At 59.6% G+C, this 14,687-nt stretch overlaps 1 protein-coding gene and 1 long non-coding RNA gene across 2 annotated transcripts in view; both read right to left on the bottom strand.

The window, feature by feature from the left end:
• LOC146421425 (uncharacterized) overlaps positions 1–14,687 on the bottom strand; it is a 72,599-nt gene that overhangs the window by 23,928 nt on the left and 33,984 nt on the right. The gene's annotated exons all lie outside the window — the stretch shown is intronic.
• LOC146421427 (uncharacterized) overlaps positions 1,640–14,687 on the bottom strand; it is a 27,747-nt gene continuing 14,699 nt past the window's right edge. Inside the window, 4 exon segments of the mRNA XM_085047125.1 lie at positions 1,640–2,628; positions 8,026–8,424; positions 9,089–9,682; positions 14,268–14,369. Coding sequence (XP_084903251.1) covers positions 1,765–2,628; positions 8,026–8,424; positions 9,089–9,682; positions 14,268–14,369 — 1,959 coding nt within the window. The 3' untranslated portion in view covers positions 1,640–1,764.

Below are 14,687 nucleotides of genomic sequence, written 5' to 3'. Positions count from 1 at the left end.
TAAAGAGAGATAAGAAGGAAGACCTAATTAGCATCAGAAGAGAAGCAATCTGGATCTAATACGAAACCATAGATTAGAAAATGAACAACATGGAACCAATTACGACTGACCAAAAACCCTGCTATGAGTTTTGACTGTAAAAAGTACCCTAAAAATCTTCCAAAACTTATGTGCCATAGAACGATTCACTCCACAAACCCGGGCTCTGTGTATATGGGGTGATTCCCGTGGTACATCCTGGCCAGAACAACATCCTGCTCAGATAATAAAGTAACGCCTTGACTCTCTAACATTAAAAATCTTGTTGAAAGGTTTTTGTTTTTCCCGCAGGTACGGTGACAAGAGGGCAAAGGGACAATGAAACGCAGCCGGGGAAACGAGCATAGAAAGGAGGCTGCGTTTTACAGCCCCATGGCAAATGCCCCACGGCCTCTCCCTCTGTCCATCCCTAAAGTCACTTTCACACGACTCCTCTGTCTCCTGCGGCCACACAAACCTCTGGCCACGCGGATTTTCCCGCACACTGCCGCCGACAGCGCAGCCACCTCTGTGCTACCGACAGCGAGCGGGACGAGCCAGCGCTGCTCCGGCACCGCCTCCTGCCGAGGCAGCAGCGGCAAGGAGACCGCGGGCAGCCGCTCCCTCAGCGGCCTCAGGCCAGCGGCAACACGGCGCCACAGCCAGGGAGGGAGGGAGGGAGACGGGAGAAGGAAGCCGCCACAGCCCCCCTGCCGCCCCCTGCATCCCCTCCATCCGCCCGCAGCGAGCCCCGAGCCCCGGCCCAAGGCAGCGCGGCTCCCACCTGCGCTGGGACAGCCTCTCCGAGCTCCGCCGCCGCCTCCCCGGGCTCCGCCCGCTGCCGCCGCTCCCGGGCCGCACACACGCTCCCACCATGGCGCCGCTGCTGCCCCACTAAAGCCCTGCCTGCCTGCCTGCCTGCCTGCCTGCCTGGGGGCGACACCGGCGCCGGCCTTGTCCCCGCTCGCTGGCACCGAGCAGCAATGGCGCTGGGACAATCCCGAGTGACAGCACAGCCAGCCAAGGGCAGCGAGGCGCGGGCTCTGCACAGCGCACAGCCCAAGCCCCGCGCTCTCAGTGCCCCCCGGGCTGGCCGAGGCCAAAGCCGCACATGAGGAACAGCCCTGCAGCGGGCCCGGGCCCAAGGCGCCATTGCTCTGCAAACAGCGACCAAGTTCTCCGCACCTCCCGGCCCCGCCTCGGCACGCAGCCCCCGGGGCAGCCCCACGGCCCCCACGGCAGCTCCCAGCCTCCGCCAGCCGCCCTGCAACGGCCCAGGGGGAGCAGGCCAAGGGACGCGGCTGCCGGCGCCCAGGGGACGCCAGGGACAGCGGGGGCACTTCACAAGCCTTTCCTGCAAAAGAGAAAACCATCAGCAAGGAAAAAGCAGCAGCAGCGCTGGCTCCAGAGCACAGGGCCACACGAGGCCATGGCACATTGCAGTGGGGTGACGCTGGCCCCATGCCAGGCACCCAGCAGAGCTGCTCTCTCACTGCCCTGCACAGCTGCCATGGGGAGAGAAAATTGAACCAAGGCTTCCTGAGCTGATAGAAGGACCTGGCTAAGAGATCCCTCATCCAACACCTTTGTGCACAAAACAGGCTGGAAATTGCATATGTGAATTGAATTTATTGCTAACAAACTCAGAAGAGGAGAAGTAGTAAAACTTGACCATTTAAAACACATTCCCCTCACCCGACGGGGATCACCTGGAACGGGGGTCACCAGGATTCTGCCCAACGGGGATCACTGGGGATCATCCACTGCAGATCTTCCCACTGGGGATGGAGTTGGAGCAGCAATGAAGCTCTTCCTGCACTTGGGACACTCGCAGGGCTTCCCTCAGTGGTGCCTCCGTTGGTGCTGAGTCAAGTGAGAGCTCTGTGAGAAGCTCTTCCCACACTCCCCACACTCGTAGGGCTTTTCCCCAGTGTGGATCCTCTGGTGCACCATCAGGTTGGACATCTGCCTGAAGCTCTTCCCACACTCCCCACACTTGTAGGGCTTTTCCCCAATGTGGATGCGCCGGTGCCTGATGAGGTGGGAGTTGTGCTTGAAGCCCTTCCCACAGTCAGGGCAGCGGAAGGGCCTCTCCTGGGTGTGAATGCGCTCATGGAGGAGGAGATTGGAGCTGGTCTGAAACCTCTTCCCACACTTGGGACACTCATAGGGCCTCTGCCCAGTGTGGATCTTCTTGTGCTGGATCAGGGTGGAGCTCTGGCTGAAGATCTTCCCACATTCCACGCAATCGTAGGGCTTTTCCCCAGTGTGGATCACCTGGTGTGTGATCAAGTGTGACATCCGGCTGAAGCTCTTCCTACACTTCCCACAACCATAGGGCTTTTCCCCAGTGTGGATCATCTGGTGCTGCATCAGGTTAGACATCTGGGTGAAGCTCTTCCCACACTTCCCACACTCATAGGGCTTTTCCCCAGTGTGGATCCTCTGGTGCACGATCAGCTCAGATTTCCGCCTGAAGCTTTTCTCACATTCCCCACACTTGTGGGGCTTCTCTCTGCCCTCAGGCTTCTCCCCCAGCTCCGAGCTCCGGCTGCATCTCCGGGCCTTTTCCTCCTCCTCCATCTGGCCACGCCTTGGCAATGACAAATCCTGCTTTGGGGGAAAAACAAGGGCTCAGCGCCTTGCCCTGGGGGTTCCTCCTGCCCAGCTCCAGCTCTGCAACTCTCCCAGGGGTTTGTGTCCATAAAAACCCCAAACCACCACCATTCACCTCAAAACCCTCCCACCATTTCCCCTTCTCTGCTCTTTTCACTTTGGCCTCCTCAGAGTCTCCCTTCCCTGCACTCATGGGGCTCCTGTGGCTCCCGGGCTTCCCTATTTTCCAGGGTCGCGCTTAGGGATGATCCGGGGGTTTTGGGGGTCCCAGGGGTCCCTTCTCCCCTCATTCTCTGCTCCGCGCTTCCAGGGATCCCAGGCTTCCCCCTTAGCCACGCTCCCCCCTCTCCAGCCTGCCGGGGCTCCCCCAGCTCCGCCATCGCCCCTCTCCGCTCACCCCACTCCGGGGCTCCCGCCCTTCCCCTCCACCGCTCTCCCGGCCGGACCCCATGCCCCATGTCCCCCTCCCACCCCGACACCGGGCCGTGCCCACCTGCAGCCCCCAAAATATCCCCCAAAGCCCCACTGCCGCCTCAGCTTTGCCCTTCCGCCACATCCAAACGTTCCCCCGCACAATCAAACCCTCCCAGCGACCCTTCACGAGATTTGGGGCTCAATCCCGGAAGCTGCGAGCTCCAAACACCCGCCCAGAAAAAACGCCGCTCGGGGACCCCCGAGATATTTGGGGCGACTTCCTCCTCCTCCCCCTCACCTGCGGCATGCGGGGCGCCGATGCTCCCGGGGCCGCGGCAGACAAAGAGCTTCGCGCTGCTTCTGCTGCTCCTCCTCTTCCTCTCTCCAACCTCTTCCTGCTCCTCCTCTTCCTCTCTCCAACCTCTTCCTGTTCCTCCTGTTCCTCACTCGTCCTTCCTCCTCCCGGGGCTCCTCCTCCTTCCTCATCCCTCCTCCTCCTCCTCCATCCCTTCTCCTCCTCCCCCTAAGCCCAGCGCCCACCCTTTCCCCCCCTTTTCCCCACGCCGTCGCATGCCGCGGGAGGAGCCGGGATGGAGCCGGGGCAGGTCGGGCTGGGGTAGCGCTGGGCTCCGGGCCAGGCCTGGGCGCCCCCCACGCGCCCCCTCCCCAAATTGGGCTGGCGGGAAGCGCTGGGGGCGAGGGGGGGGCGCAGGTGGGGTTGGGGTGGGGAGCGCTGGGCGCTGCGGGTCTGCCTGGGAACTGGAGAGTCATCAGCGCCGCGAGCTCGGATTGGATCAGAATCGCTCAGCGCCTTCTCCCATTGGCTCATTTTCGCGGGGCTATTTTTCGGGGCTGTTTTTCTATGGGGTTTGGAGGTTCTGGGGGGCTCAGGGGGTCTCAGCGCCTTTTTTGGGGTTGGCTGGGTGCCATGTCGGGGTTCAGCTGCCTCCCAAGGTCCCCAGAGCGGGGTGACACTTGGGGACACACGGGGGTCCCCATTCCCGATCCATCCCGGGGTCAGGTCTGCCCCCCAGTCACAGCCCCACCGCGGGGTCCCCCCAAGTCCCTCCCCAGTGCTCCCCAAGAAACGCGACCGGAGCCAACTGGGAAGCTTTATTGGGAGCACTGGGAGCAGCCGGGCGGGGTCAGAGTGACAGCAGGGCTGGGGGGACACACGACCCCGTGTGACTGGAGTGTGAAGGATCTGCTGGAAGTCCACAGCACTTCAGCAACCAGGAATGAACTCAAAAGAACCCTCACGGGTGGCCTCTAGGAAGGGGACAGTGTCAGTCCAGGAGCACAGGGCTGGCAGGGTGTGGCTGTGTCCAGGGCTCTGGAAGGGACGTGGTGCTCTGCTGGGACTGACATGCCTGGGCCTGGGCAGTTCAGCCGTAGCTGTCCCCTGTCCCTGGCTGTGTCCCCTGTCACTGTCTGTGTTCCCTGTCCCTGTCTGTGTCCCTTGTCCCTGGGTCTGTCCCCATCCCTTGTCTCTCCTACTGTAGGCTCAGTGAGTGGCACACAGGCTGAGGGTCCCTCCTCTGTTCCCTGGGCGTCGGGTGGGAGATGTGAGGGCTGAGCCTGCTCAGGACAGCTCCATCCTCACGACGAACTGCTCTTTCCAGCTCCAGGCCAGAGGATCAGATCCCACCTCAAGTTTATAGTGGTGCTGGTTGTGCTCCTAGCCCTGGTTGTGGCTCTGGGGGTGTCCTTGGCTGCTGTGTCAGGTAAGGGAGGAGCAGCAGCCTCAGCCCAACCCCTCGGGGCACTGCTGGCTCACTGCTGCCTGAGGGGAGAATCCTCAGACATTCTTCTCCATTTCCCTCTGCAGGGAGAATACACAGAGAGACTCCAGTTACTCCAGTTAACCCTGCAGCTCGGGTGCTGCTGGCCTGTCCCCATGGCTGGGTTGGGTACAACGGGATCTGCTACTTCCTCTCGAGGCATCGTCTCTCCTGGGATCAGGCTAAGGCTCGGTGCTCCGAGCTCGAGGCTTCCCTGGCTGTGCTCACTGACAAGGAAATGGTGAGTGAGGGGTTTGGGGGGTTTGGGAAGGCCAAGGGGACCCTGGGGTGCTCCTGGGCTAGGAGTCCATTGTTTGCTCCTCTCTCCTTGCCAGGAGTTCCTGTTCCGCCTCAGCAGGAATGTTGATTACTGGCTCAGGCTGCACAGACAGGGCCAGCGGCTGCAGTGGGTGGATGGCAGCAGCTTCAACTCCTCATGAGTCCTGGGGGGCACAGGCAGGGCCCTGGGGGGCACAGGGCTGCCGGGACTGTCCCTTGTGAGCAGCACTGTTTCTCCTGCTGGGGAGGACAAAGCACAACCTCTTTCTCTGCTCCTCCTTACGGGTTAAAGATCCTTGGCAATGGAGAGTGTGTGTTCCTGCGAGAGGGAAAGTTTAGGAGTACAACCTGCTCAGATCACCTGCACTGTCTGTGCAGCAGAGCCCAAACTGAGCTGTAACTGGGGATGGAGGAATTACCTTCTCTGTGCTGAGCACTCACAGCTTAGCCTCTTCTTCCCCCCAGCACGGAGATTTCCTTCCTCAGCTGCAGCATCTGCCTTGCACTGACTCTCAGGGTCACCTCGGTGCACTTTGCAGAGTCACCTCAGTGTTTGATCTCAAGGAGATGAATCTGCAGGAAGAGGAGATGATGTGGAAGCTGATCTGTGGCTGCCTGGGCTGGGTGTTCCTGTCTCCCTCTGGAGCCGTTCCAGGAATCTTCCTGTTTCTCTTGCACTACATGTTTCTACAGTGACCTTTTATATATATATTGATATGGAAAGGGATTTCAAACACGTTTTTCCAGCACTTGCAGTGTATTTATACACTAAGCTTGTATCTATATACGAAAATATAACACTCTGAGTGTAGACCTACACGTTCTTCTAAAACTGTATTTGTACACTGACCTTATATATATATTATTTTTTTTGGTGTTTGTTTTTGTTGTTTTTGTTTGTTTTTGTTTGTGGTTGTGTTTTTTGTTTTGTTGTTTTTTGCATATATTAATGTAACACTCTGGATACAAAATTACATGTTCCTCTAACATTGTATTTATATACTAACCTTGTCTATCTTGATATAATACTGTGGATACAGAACTACCTGTTCTTCTAAAACTGTATTTACACACTAACCTTATATATATTAGCATATATTAATATAACACTCTGGATACCGAACTACCTGTTCTTCTAACATTGTATTTATACACGAATGTTGTATATATTGATACAACACTGTGGATACAGATTTGAAACATCTGCTGCCATGGTAATGTGACCTTTGTGGGAGCAGAGTGCAAAATGATGCCAGGGTTGTGATTGGAACCTACAGGTGCCATTCCCTTAGGAGTTGGACTTGATCCTTGTGGGTCTCTTCCAACTCAGAGGAGTGTGTGAGATGTTGTTGTGTGACACCCATCAGTATGTACAGCGCCCATGTTGCTGTTATTCTTGTATTCTTTATAAAATTATTATTTTTTTATTAAATACTTATGAAGCATCCCTGTGTCCCTCGTGTCCCTTGCCCTGCTGCCCCTGCCCCGGGGGCTTCAGCCGAGCCAGAGCCTCTTCCCAGTGCTCCCAGTGCTCCCAGTCTGCCCGTGCAGCCTCCAGCAGCCAGCGAGGCCTTCAGCTGGGCCGGCAGAGAGGAGCTGCTGGAGCTCCCAAATCAGTTGGGTTCCGTTTGTCCTTCCCAGCCTGGGGAACAACGATTTGGGAGTTTTCTGCCCAAACGCTGTCCGTTCCTCCGCTCAGCCCAAGGGGTTTGGGGAGATTTTGGCTTTTTGGGGGAAATGAAAGCGATGTGGGGACAAGGCGGGATTGTCCCTCAGCCGCGTTCTGACCAATCAGAGTTCGAGAATGAGGAGTGGCAGCAGAATCTGCCAATGGGAGTGGAGGGCGGGATGTCCGCAGGGTATATAAAGGGTAACTGAGCAGCAGAGAATTCTTCATAGGTTTTTAAAATGTGGGAGGAGAAAAAGGCCTGGAATGTCCCGGGCCGTGCTGGAGGCCAAGGAACCGCTGCTGCTCCGAACCGGCGGGAGGTGAAAACCGCTGTGACACTGTCCTCCTCACCCTGGTGTCCCTCGACAGCACACAATGCCCCAGGAACAGGCTGCTCCAGCAGGAATCCCCCACAAGTCCCGCCAGCAGCCACTTCCATGGCTCGGCAGGAGCTTCCCATGGCTCAGGGTCTCTCTCGGGCATCCCCTGCTCCGGCCTGGGCTCCTGCCGGGGCTGCAGGGGAGTCCCTGCTCCATCCCGGCCTCACCCACAGCTCACACCGAGCTGGACCTGCAGCTCCAGGTCACACCGAGCTCCCGGCGGTTCAGGGCAGCAGCGATTCTTTGTCCTCCTGCCCGGGCTGGGACACTGCAGGGCTGAGGAGCCGAAAAGAGAATTTCGGCCACAACCCCGGGATTGTGCCTGGAGCGACTGGGGCGATTCTGTGGTTGTGCAGAGCTCTCCCGCCTCACTCCCATTGGGTGATAGTGGCGTCACTCGTAATTCTGGAGCGGTGATTAATCAGAGTGGGGAGAAGCACCGCCCTTGGTGCCGCCCCGGTACCGCCATTGCCGGAGGGTCAGTAAGGGCTCGGGAGCGGCAGCGGCCGGAGCGCCGTGAGGCGGCGGAGCTCGGCGGTGATCGCAGCGCAGCGACCCGGGGACAGGAGAGACACCTCTGTGCTACCGACAGCAAGCGGGACGAGCCAGCGCTGCTCCGGCACCGCCTCCTGCCGAGGCAGCAGCGGCAAGGAGACCGCGGGCAGCCGCTCCCTCAGCGGCCTCAGGCCAGCGGCAACACGGCGCCACAGCCAGGGAGGGAGGGAGAGGGGAACCCGGCGCCACAGCCAGGGAGGGAGGGAGGGAGACGGGAGAAGGAAGCCGCCACAGCCCCCCTGCCGCCCCCTGCATCCCCTCCATCCGCCCGCAGCGAGCCCCGAGCCCCGGCACAAGGCAGCGCGGCTCTCACCTGCGCTGGGACAGCCTCTCCGAGCTCCGCCGCCGCCTCCCCGGGCTCCGCCCGCTGCCGCCGCTCCCGGGCCGCACACACGCTCCCACCATGGCGCCGCTGCTGCCCCACTAAAGCCCTGCCTGCCTGCCTGCCTGCCTGCCTGGGGGCGACACCGGCGCCGGCCTTGTCCCCGCTCGCTGGCACCGAGCAGCAATGGCGCTGGGACAATCCCGAGTGACAGCACAGCCAGCCAAGGGCAGCGAGGCGCGGGCTCTGCACAGCGCACAGCCCAAGCCCCGCGCTCTCAGTGCCCCCCGGGCTGGCCGAGGCCAAAGCCGCACATGAGGAACAGCCCTGCAACGGGCCCGGGCCCAAGGCGCCATTGCTCTGCAAACAGCGACCAAGTTCTCCGCACCTCCCGGCCCCGCCACGGCACGCAGCCCCCGGGGCAGCCCCACGGCCCCCACGGCAGCTCCCAGCCTCCGCCAGCCGCCCTGCAACGGCCCAGGGGGAGCAGGCCAAGGGACGAGGCTGCCGGCGCCCAGGGGACGCCAGGGACAGCGGGGGCACTTCACAAGCCTTTCCTGCAAAAGAGAAAACCATCAGCAAGGAAAAAGCAACAGCAGCGCTGGCTCCAGAGCACAGGGCCACACGAGGCCATGGCACATTGCAGTGGGGTGACGCTGGCCCCATGCCAGGCACCCAGCAGAGCTGCTCTCTCATTGCCCTGCACAGCCGCCATGGGGAGAGAAAATTGAACCAAGGCTTCCTGAGTTGATAGAAGGACCTGGCTAAGAGATCCCTCATCAAACACCTTTGTGCACAAAACAGGCTCGGAACTGGATATGTGAATTGAATTTATTGCTAGCAAACTCAGAATAGGAGAAGAAGTAAAATTTGACCATATAAAACACCTTCTTCGCAAATTACAGGGATCAGCTGGAATGGGGGTCACCAGGATTCTGCCCAACAGGGGTCACTGGGGATCATCCACTGCAGATCTTCCCACTGGGGTTGGAGTTGGAGCAGCAATGAAGCTCTTCCTGCACTCGGGACACTCGCAGGGCTTCCCTCACTGGTGCCTCCGTTGGTGCTGAGTCAAGAGAGAGCTCTGTGAGAAGCTCTTCCCACACTCCCCACACTCGTAGGGCTTTTCCCCAGTGTGGATGCGCCGGTGGGTGATGAGAGTGTCGTTTCGGTTGAAGCCCTTCCCACAGTCAGGGCAGCGGAAGGGCCTCTCCTGGGTGTGAATGCGCTCATGGACGAGGAGATCGGAGCTGGTCTGAAACCTCTTCCCACACGTGGGACACTCATAGGGCCTCTCCCCAGTGTGGATCCTTTTGTGATGGATCAGGTTGGAGTTACTGCTGAAGCTCTTCTCACATTCTGTGCAATCATAGGGCTTTTCCCCAGTGTGGATCATCTGGTGCATGATCAGGCTGCAACTCTGGCTGAAGCTCTTCCCACACTCCCCACACTCATAGGGCTTTTCCCCAGTGTGGATCCTCTGGTGCCGGATCAGCTCATATCTCCACCTGAAGCTTTTGCCACATTCCCCACACTTCTGGAGCTTCTCTCTGCCCTCAGGCTTCTCCCCCAGCTCTGAGCTCCGGCTGCATCTCTGGGCCTTTTCCTCCTCCTCCATCCGGCCACGCCTTGGCAATGACAAATCCTGCTTTGGGGCAAAAACAAGGGCTCAGCGCCTTGCCCTGGGGGTTCCTCCTGCCCAGCTCCAGCTCTGCAACTCTCCCAGGGGTTTGTGGCCATAAAAACCCCAAACCACCACCATTCACCTCAAAACCCTCACAGCATTTCCCCCTCTCTGCTCTTTGCACTTTGGCCTCCTCAGGCTCTCCCTTCCCTGCACTCACGGGGCTCCCGTGGCTCCCGGGCTTCCCTATTTTCCAGGGTCCCGCTTAGGGATGATCCGGGGGCTTTGGGGGTCCCAGGGGTCCCTTCTCCCCTCATTCTCTGCTCCGCGCTTCCAGGGATCCCAGGCTTCCCCCTTAGCCACGCTCCCCCCTCTCCAGCCTGCCGGGGCTCCCCCAGCTCCGCCATCGCCCCTCTCCGCTCACCCCACTCCGGGGCTCCCGCCCTTCCCCTCCACCGCTCTCCCGGCCGGACCCCATGCCCCATGTCGCCCTCCCACCCCGACACCGGGCCGTGCCCACCTGCAGCCCCCAAAATATCCCCCAAAGCCCCACTGCCGCCTCAGCTTTGCCCTTCCGCCACATCCAAACGTTCCCCACGCACAATCAAACCCTCCCAGCGACCCTGAACGAGATTTGGGGCTCAATCCCGCAAGCTGCGAGCTCCAAACACCCGCCCAGAAAAAACGCCGCTCGGGGACCCCCGAGACATTTGGGGCGACTTCCTCCTCCCCCTCACATGCGGCGCGCGGGGCGCCGATGCTCCCGGGGCCGCGGCAGACAAAGAGCTCCGCGCTGCTTCTGCTGCTCCTCCTCTTCCTCTCTCCAACCTCTTCCTGTTCCTCCTCTTCCTCTCTCCTCCTTCCTCCTCCCGCCTCCTCCTGCTCGGATCTCCGGCCTTTCTGCCGCTCCTTCCTCATCCCTCCTCCTCCTCCTCCATCCCTTCTCCTCCTCCCCCCAAGCCCAGCGCCCACCCTTTCCCCCCCTTTTCCCCACGCCGTCGCATGCCGCGGGAGGAGCCGGGATGGAGCCGGGGCAGGTCGGGCTGGGGCAGCGCTGGGCTCCGGGCCAGGCCTGGGCGCCCCCCACGCGCCCCCTCCCCAAATTGGGCTGGCGGGAAGCGCTGGGGGCGAGGGGGGGGCGCAGGTGGGGTTGGGGTGGGGAGCGCTGGGCGCTGCGGGTCTGCCTGGGAACTGGAGAGTCATCAGCGCCGCGAGCTCGGATTGGAGAATGCCCGCAGGAGACAGAGGAGTCGTGTAAAAGTAACTTTATGGATGGACAGAGGGAGAGGCTGTGGGGCATTTGCCAGGGGGTCTGTAAAACGCAGCCTCCTTCTTATGCTCGTTTCCCGGCCGCCTCTCCCTGTCCCTTTGCCGTCTGGCTGAGGTACTTGGAAGGTACAGACTTCCCGATCCGCCCACTGCCTGTGTCCCTTAATATGCACCCCTAGTTTGTGTAACATTCGGTATTCGTGGCTCTGGGAAGTGTTTGTTCTGCTTGTGGAAGTTCAGGAATGGAGCAGGAGCTTGGCTCAGCAGCAGTCTGTATCAATTAGTAACAATTCAAATTCACAGTGGGTTCTGGGACCTGATAGGAATTCTTAGGATTCCCAGGCGCTGCTCCATTGTGTAAGATTTGTTCTGGTGGCCATTCATGTTTTTTTAAACATTTTTGGTGTGCTCCCTCCTGACCTTATTGAGCAGTTTTGTGTAATTTAATCACCCAATCTTTGGATCTCAGACTGGTTTCCCTGAACTTGCAGCAGCAAAAATCCCCAGTGGTTTATTACACTCTATAGATCATCCACAATGCTAGCACATGTTGGAGTGAGGAGAGAGATGACTCCCCCCAATTTTTTTAGTGAAGTTTTCCCAACATTTTCCCACTTGCTGTTGCTCTTTGCAGATGAACCAATTTGTGCTGCTGTTGGGGTTTGACCCTGACTAAACGCCAGCACCCCTGCTCTCTCCTGCTGCAGACGTGCCAGAGGAGGGGAAAGAACAAAACTGTAAAAACACACACCAAATTCATGAGTTGAGGGAGATAGGGCACTGGTAGGAGGACCCACGGAAGAAAGGGCAGACAGGCTTTAAACTTAAAGTTGGAAAATGATTTAATTACTTAACAGAGTCGGAGGATATATGAGAGGTAAAAATAAGCTTTTCGTACACCATTTGTTCACTCACCACCTCCCTCTTAAAAATTCATTTTCTATTCACCCCCCCCCTTGCAACCACCAGCTCGGGTAGGGGGCAGGGTGTGGGGTATTTTCTTAGTCCATAGAGCAAGTTCATAAATCTATTCATCAGCACAATTCTTCAACTACAAATATTGTTTATCTCTGCTTATCTCTCTTTCTCTCTAGACAGTTTTCTTGCTCTCACCCCTCCCTCTTAAGACGATGTTTTCATCCCCCTTCCCTCTTTCCAAACCCACAGCACGGGCAGGCGGCAGGGTGAGGGGTTTGTTCTCTGCTCAGTCCATCAGGGAGAAGGGTCTTCTGCTTAGCCACGGGGTCCCTCCCACGAGAGACAGTCCTCTGGGAACTTCTTTGGCGTGGCTCTGATCTCACGAGCAACATCCCGCCCGAATTCTGCTGCAACGTGAGTCCTCTTGTCCATAAGGTGCAGACTCTGCCAGGCCGAGGCCAGGCTGCTTCCATGCCAGGAGCAAGGCCTTTCTCTCCCTTGCAAGGCCTTTTGCAGTTTTAACTGTTTAGATGAGACTCTCTCTGGATCACAGCTTCCTCCAGGCATCCACCTGCTCCTCTGGCGTGGGCTGTGGGTGGATTTCTGCACCCCTGTGGACTCCATGGGCTGCAGGGGAACCTCCTGCTCCCCCCACGGCCTTCAGCACGGCTAGCAGAGGGTTTTCAGCTGCGGCGACTGGAGCACCTCCTCCCCACCTTCTCCACTCACCTTGGTGTCTCCATGTTGTTCTCCCTTCATATGTTTTTACCCTTTCCTCCTCAAATTAAAAGCAGTGGGTTCCTACTTTTGTTTTGATTTTTTCTTAAATATGTATTCACAGAGGCAGAACTAGCACCTCTAATTGGCCCAAACCTGGCCAGCAGTATGTCCATCACCTTCAGAACCATCAGAGATTGACTGCTGGATTTGATGTAAAAACTTCCAGAGCTTTCACTCAGGACACACAGGAGCCATCTTTGTGCCACTCCCAACCCCTTAGACACCTCCCCAGGCCTAGCACAACAGGTTCTGAGGGGTCCAAATTTCTCCTAGATGTCAAAAAATAGTTTACTGATGTTCTGGGCCAATCAAAACCACCACAACACCCCACTGGCCCAGTCCCTTCCCAGTCCCTCCCAGTCCCTCCCAGTGCCACCCAGTCCCTCTAATCCCTTTCCTAGTCCATTCCCAGTCCTCTACCATCACCCTCAGTGCCCTCCCAGTGCCCTCCAACCTACTCCCCTCTCTCCCAGTCCCTCTAATCCCTGCGAGTCACTTCCAGTGCCACCACAGTGTATTCCAGTCCCTATAATCCCAACCCCATTCCATTCCCAGTCCATTCCCACACCTCCACCCTCTCTCCTATTGCCCCCCAAGTCCCTACCACTCGACACCAAGTCCTCCCCACTACATTCCCATTCCCTCCCACTCCTTTCCCAGTCCCTCCCAGTCCATTCCCAGTCCCTCCCAGTGCCACACCACCCCTCCCAGCTCTCTGCCAGCGCCCCCCCAGCTGATCCCAGTGTCTCCCCTCTCTCTCCCAGTGCCCCCCAGCGTGTCCATCTCGCTGGTGCCCTCGAGCTCCCAGCCCGAGCCCGGCCGCCTGCTGTGCTCCGTGATGGATTTCTACCCTGCGCAGGTGCAGGTGAGGTGGTTCCAGGGCCAGCAGGAGCTCTCGGGGCAAGTGATGACCACCGACCTGCTCCCCAACGGGGACTGGACCTACCAGCTGCTGGTGCTGCTGGAAACGCCCCCCCGGCGCGGGGTCACCTACACCTGCCAGGTGAAGCACGTCAGCCTGGAGCAGCCCCTGAGGCGGCACTGGGGTACGGCCAGAGCCCACAGCGCCGGGGGGAGCGGGGGAGGCACTGGGGGGGCTGGCAGGGGGATTGGGCTGTGCTGGGAGGAACTGGGAGGGAGGTGGAGAGAGGCTGGTTTCTAGTGGGAGAGGGGCTTGGGGGTGTGGGAGGGCTGGGAAGGGGTTGGAAGGATGTTGGGGAGGGTGGCATGAGGTTCTGGGGGTGCTGGTGGGCACTGGGAGGGAGTTTGGGGGTGCTGGGGAGAACTGGGAGGGAGTTGGAGTGAGGCTGGAGGGGCTGGAAGGAGATTGGGGATGGAAAAGCAAAGGTTGGAAGGAGGTTGGTTGTGCAGGGAAGAGACTGGGAGGGACCTTGGTGAGTCCTGGTGGGGCTGGGAAGGGACTGGGAGAGGGTTTGGGGGTCCTGGGGCGGTGGGGGGCAACTGGGAGGGGTTGTGGGGTGCTGAGAGGGACGGGAGGGGCTTTGGTGTGTCCTGGGGAGGCTGGGAATGGATCGGGAGGAGGTTTCAGGGGCTCCTGGGTGGGCTGGGGGCGACTGGGAGGGTGCTTGGAGGGGCTTGGGGTGTCGCTGAGAGGTTTTTGGGGGTCCTGAGCCCTGCTGACCCCCCAGAGATGCCGCCGGACGCTGCCCGCAGCAAGATGCTGACGGGGATCGGGGGCTTCGTGTTGGGCTTCGTCTTCCTGGCGCTGGGGCTCGGCTTCTACCTGCGCAAGAAGGTGAGGGGGGATCCCGGGGGTCGTGTCCCCCCTGCCCCGGAGGGGCTGTGCTCCCCCCGGGGCCCCCCAGCCCGGTGTCACCCCCTTTTCTCTGCCCACAGAGCTCCTGAGCCGCCGCCGGCCGCAGCCCCTCCCCGTGGCCTCGGGCCCGGCCGGGACCCCCCGCTCTGTCCCCGCGCTGATTTTGGGGGGGTCGTGTGTCCCCCCAGCCCTGCTGTCACTCTGACCCCGCCCGGCTGCTCCCAGTGCTCCCAATAAAGCTTCCCAGTTGGCTCCGGTCGCGTTTCCTGGGGGGCACTGGGGAGG

Source organism: Lichenostomus cassidix, unplaced genomic scaffold, assembly GCF_008360975.1.
Source record: "Lichenostomus cassidix isolate B80296 unplaced genomic scaffold, HeHo_3.0 HiC_scaffold_33, whole genome shotgun sequence".
In the NCBI taxonomy this organism is placed as follows: Eukaryota; Metazoa; Chordata; class Aves; order Passeriformes; family Meliphagidae; genus Lichenostomus; species Lichenostomus cassidix.
The sequence above is the reverse complement of the archived record's forward strand: the minus strand, read 5'-3'. Positions and strand labels throughout refer to the sequence as shown.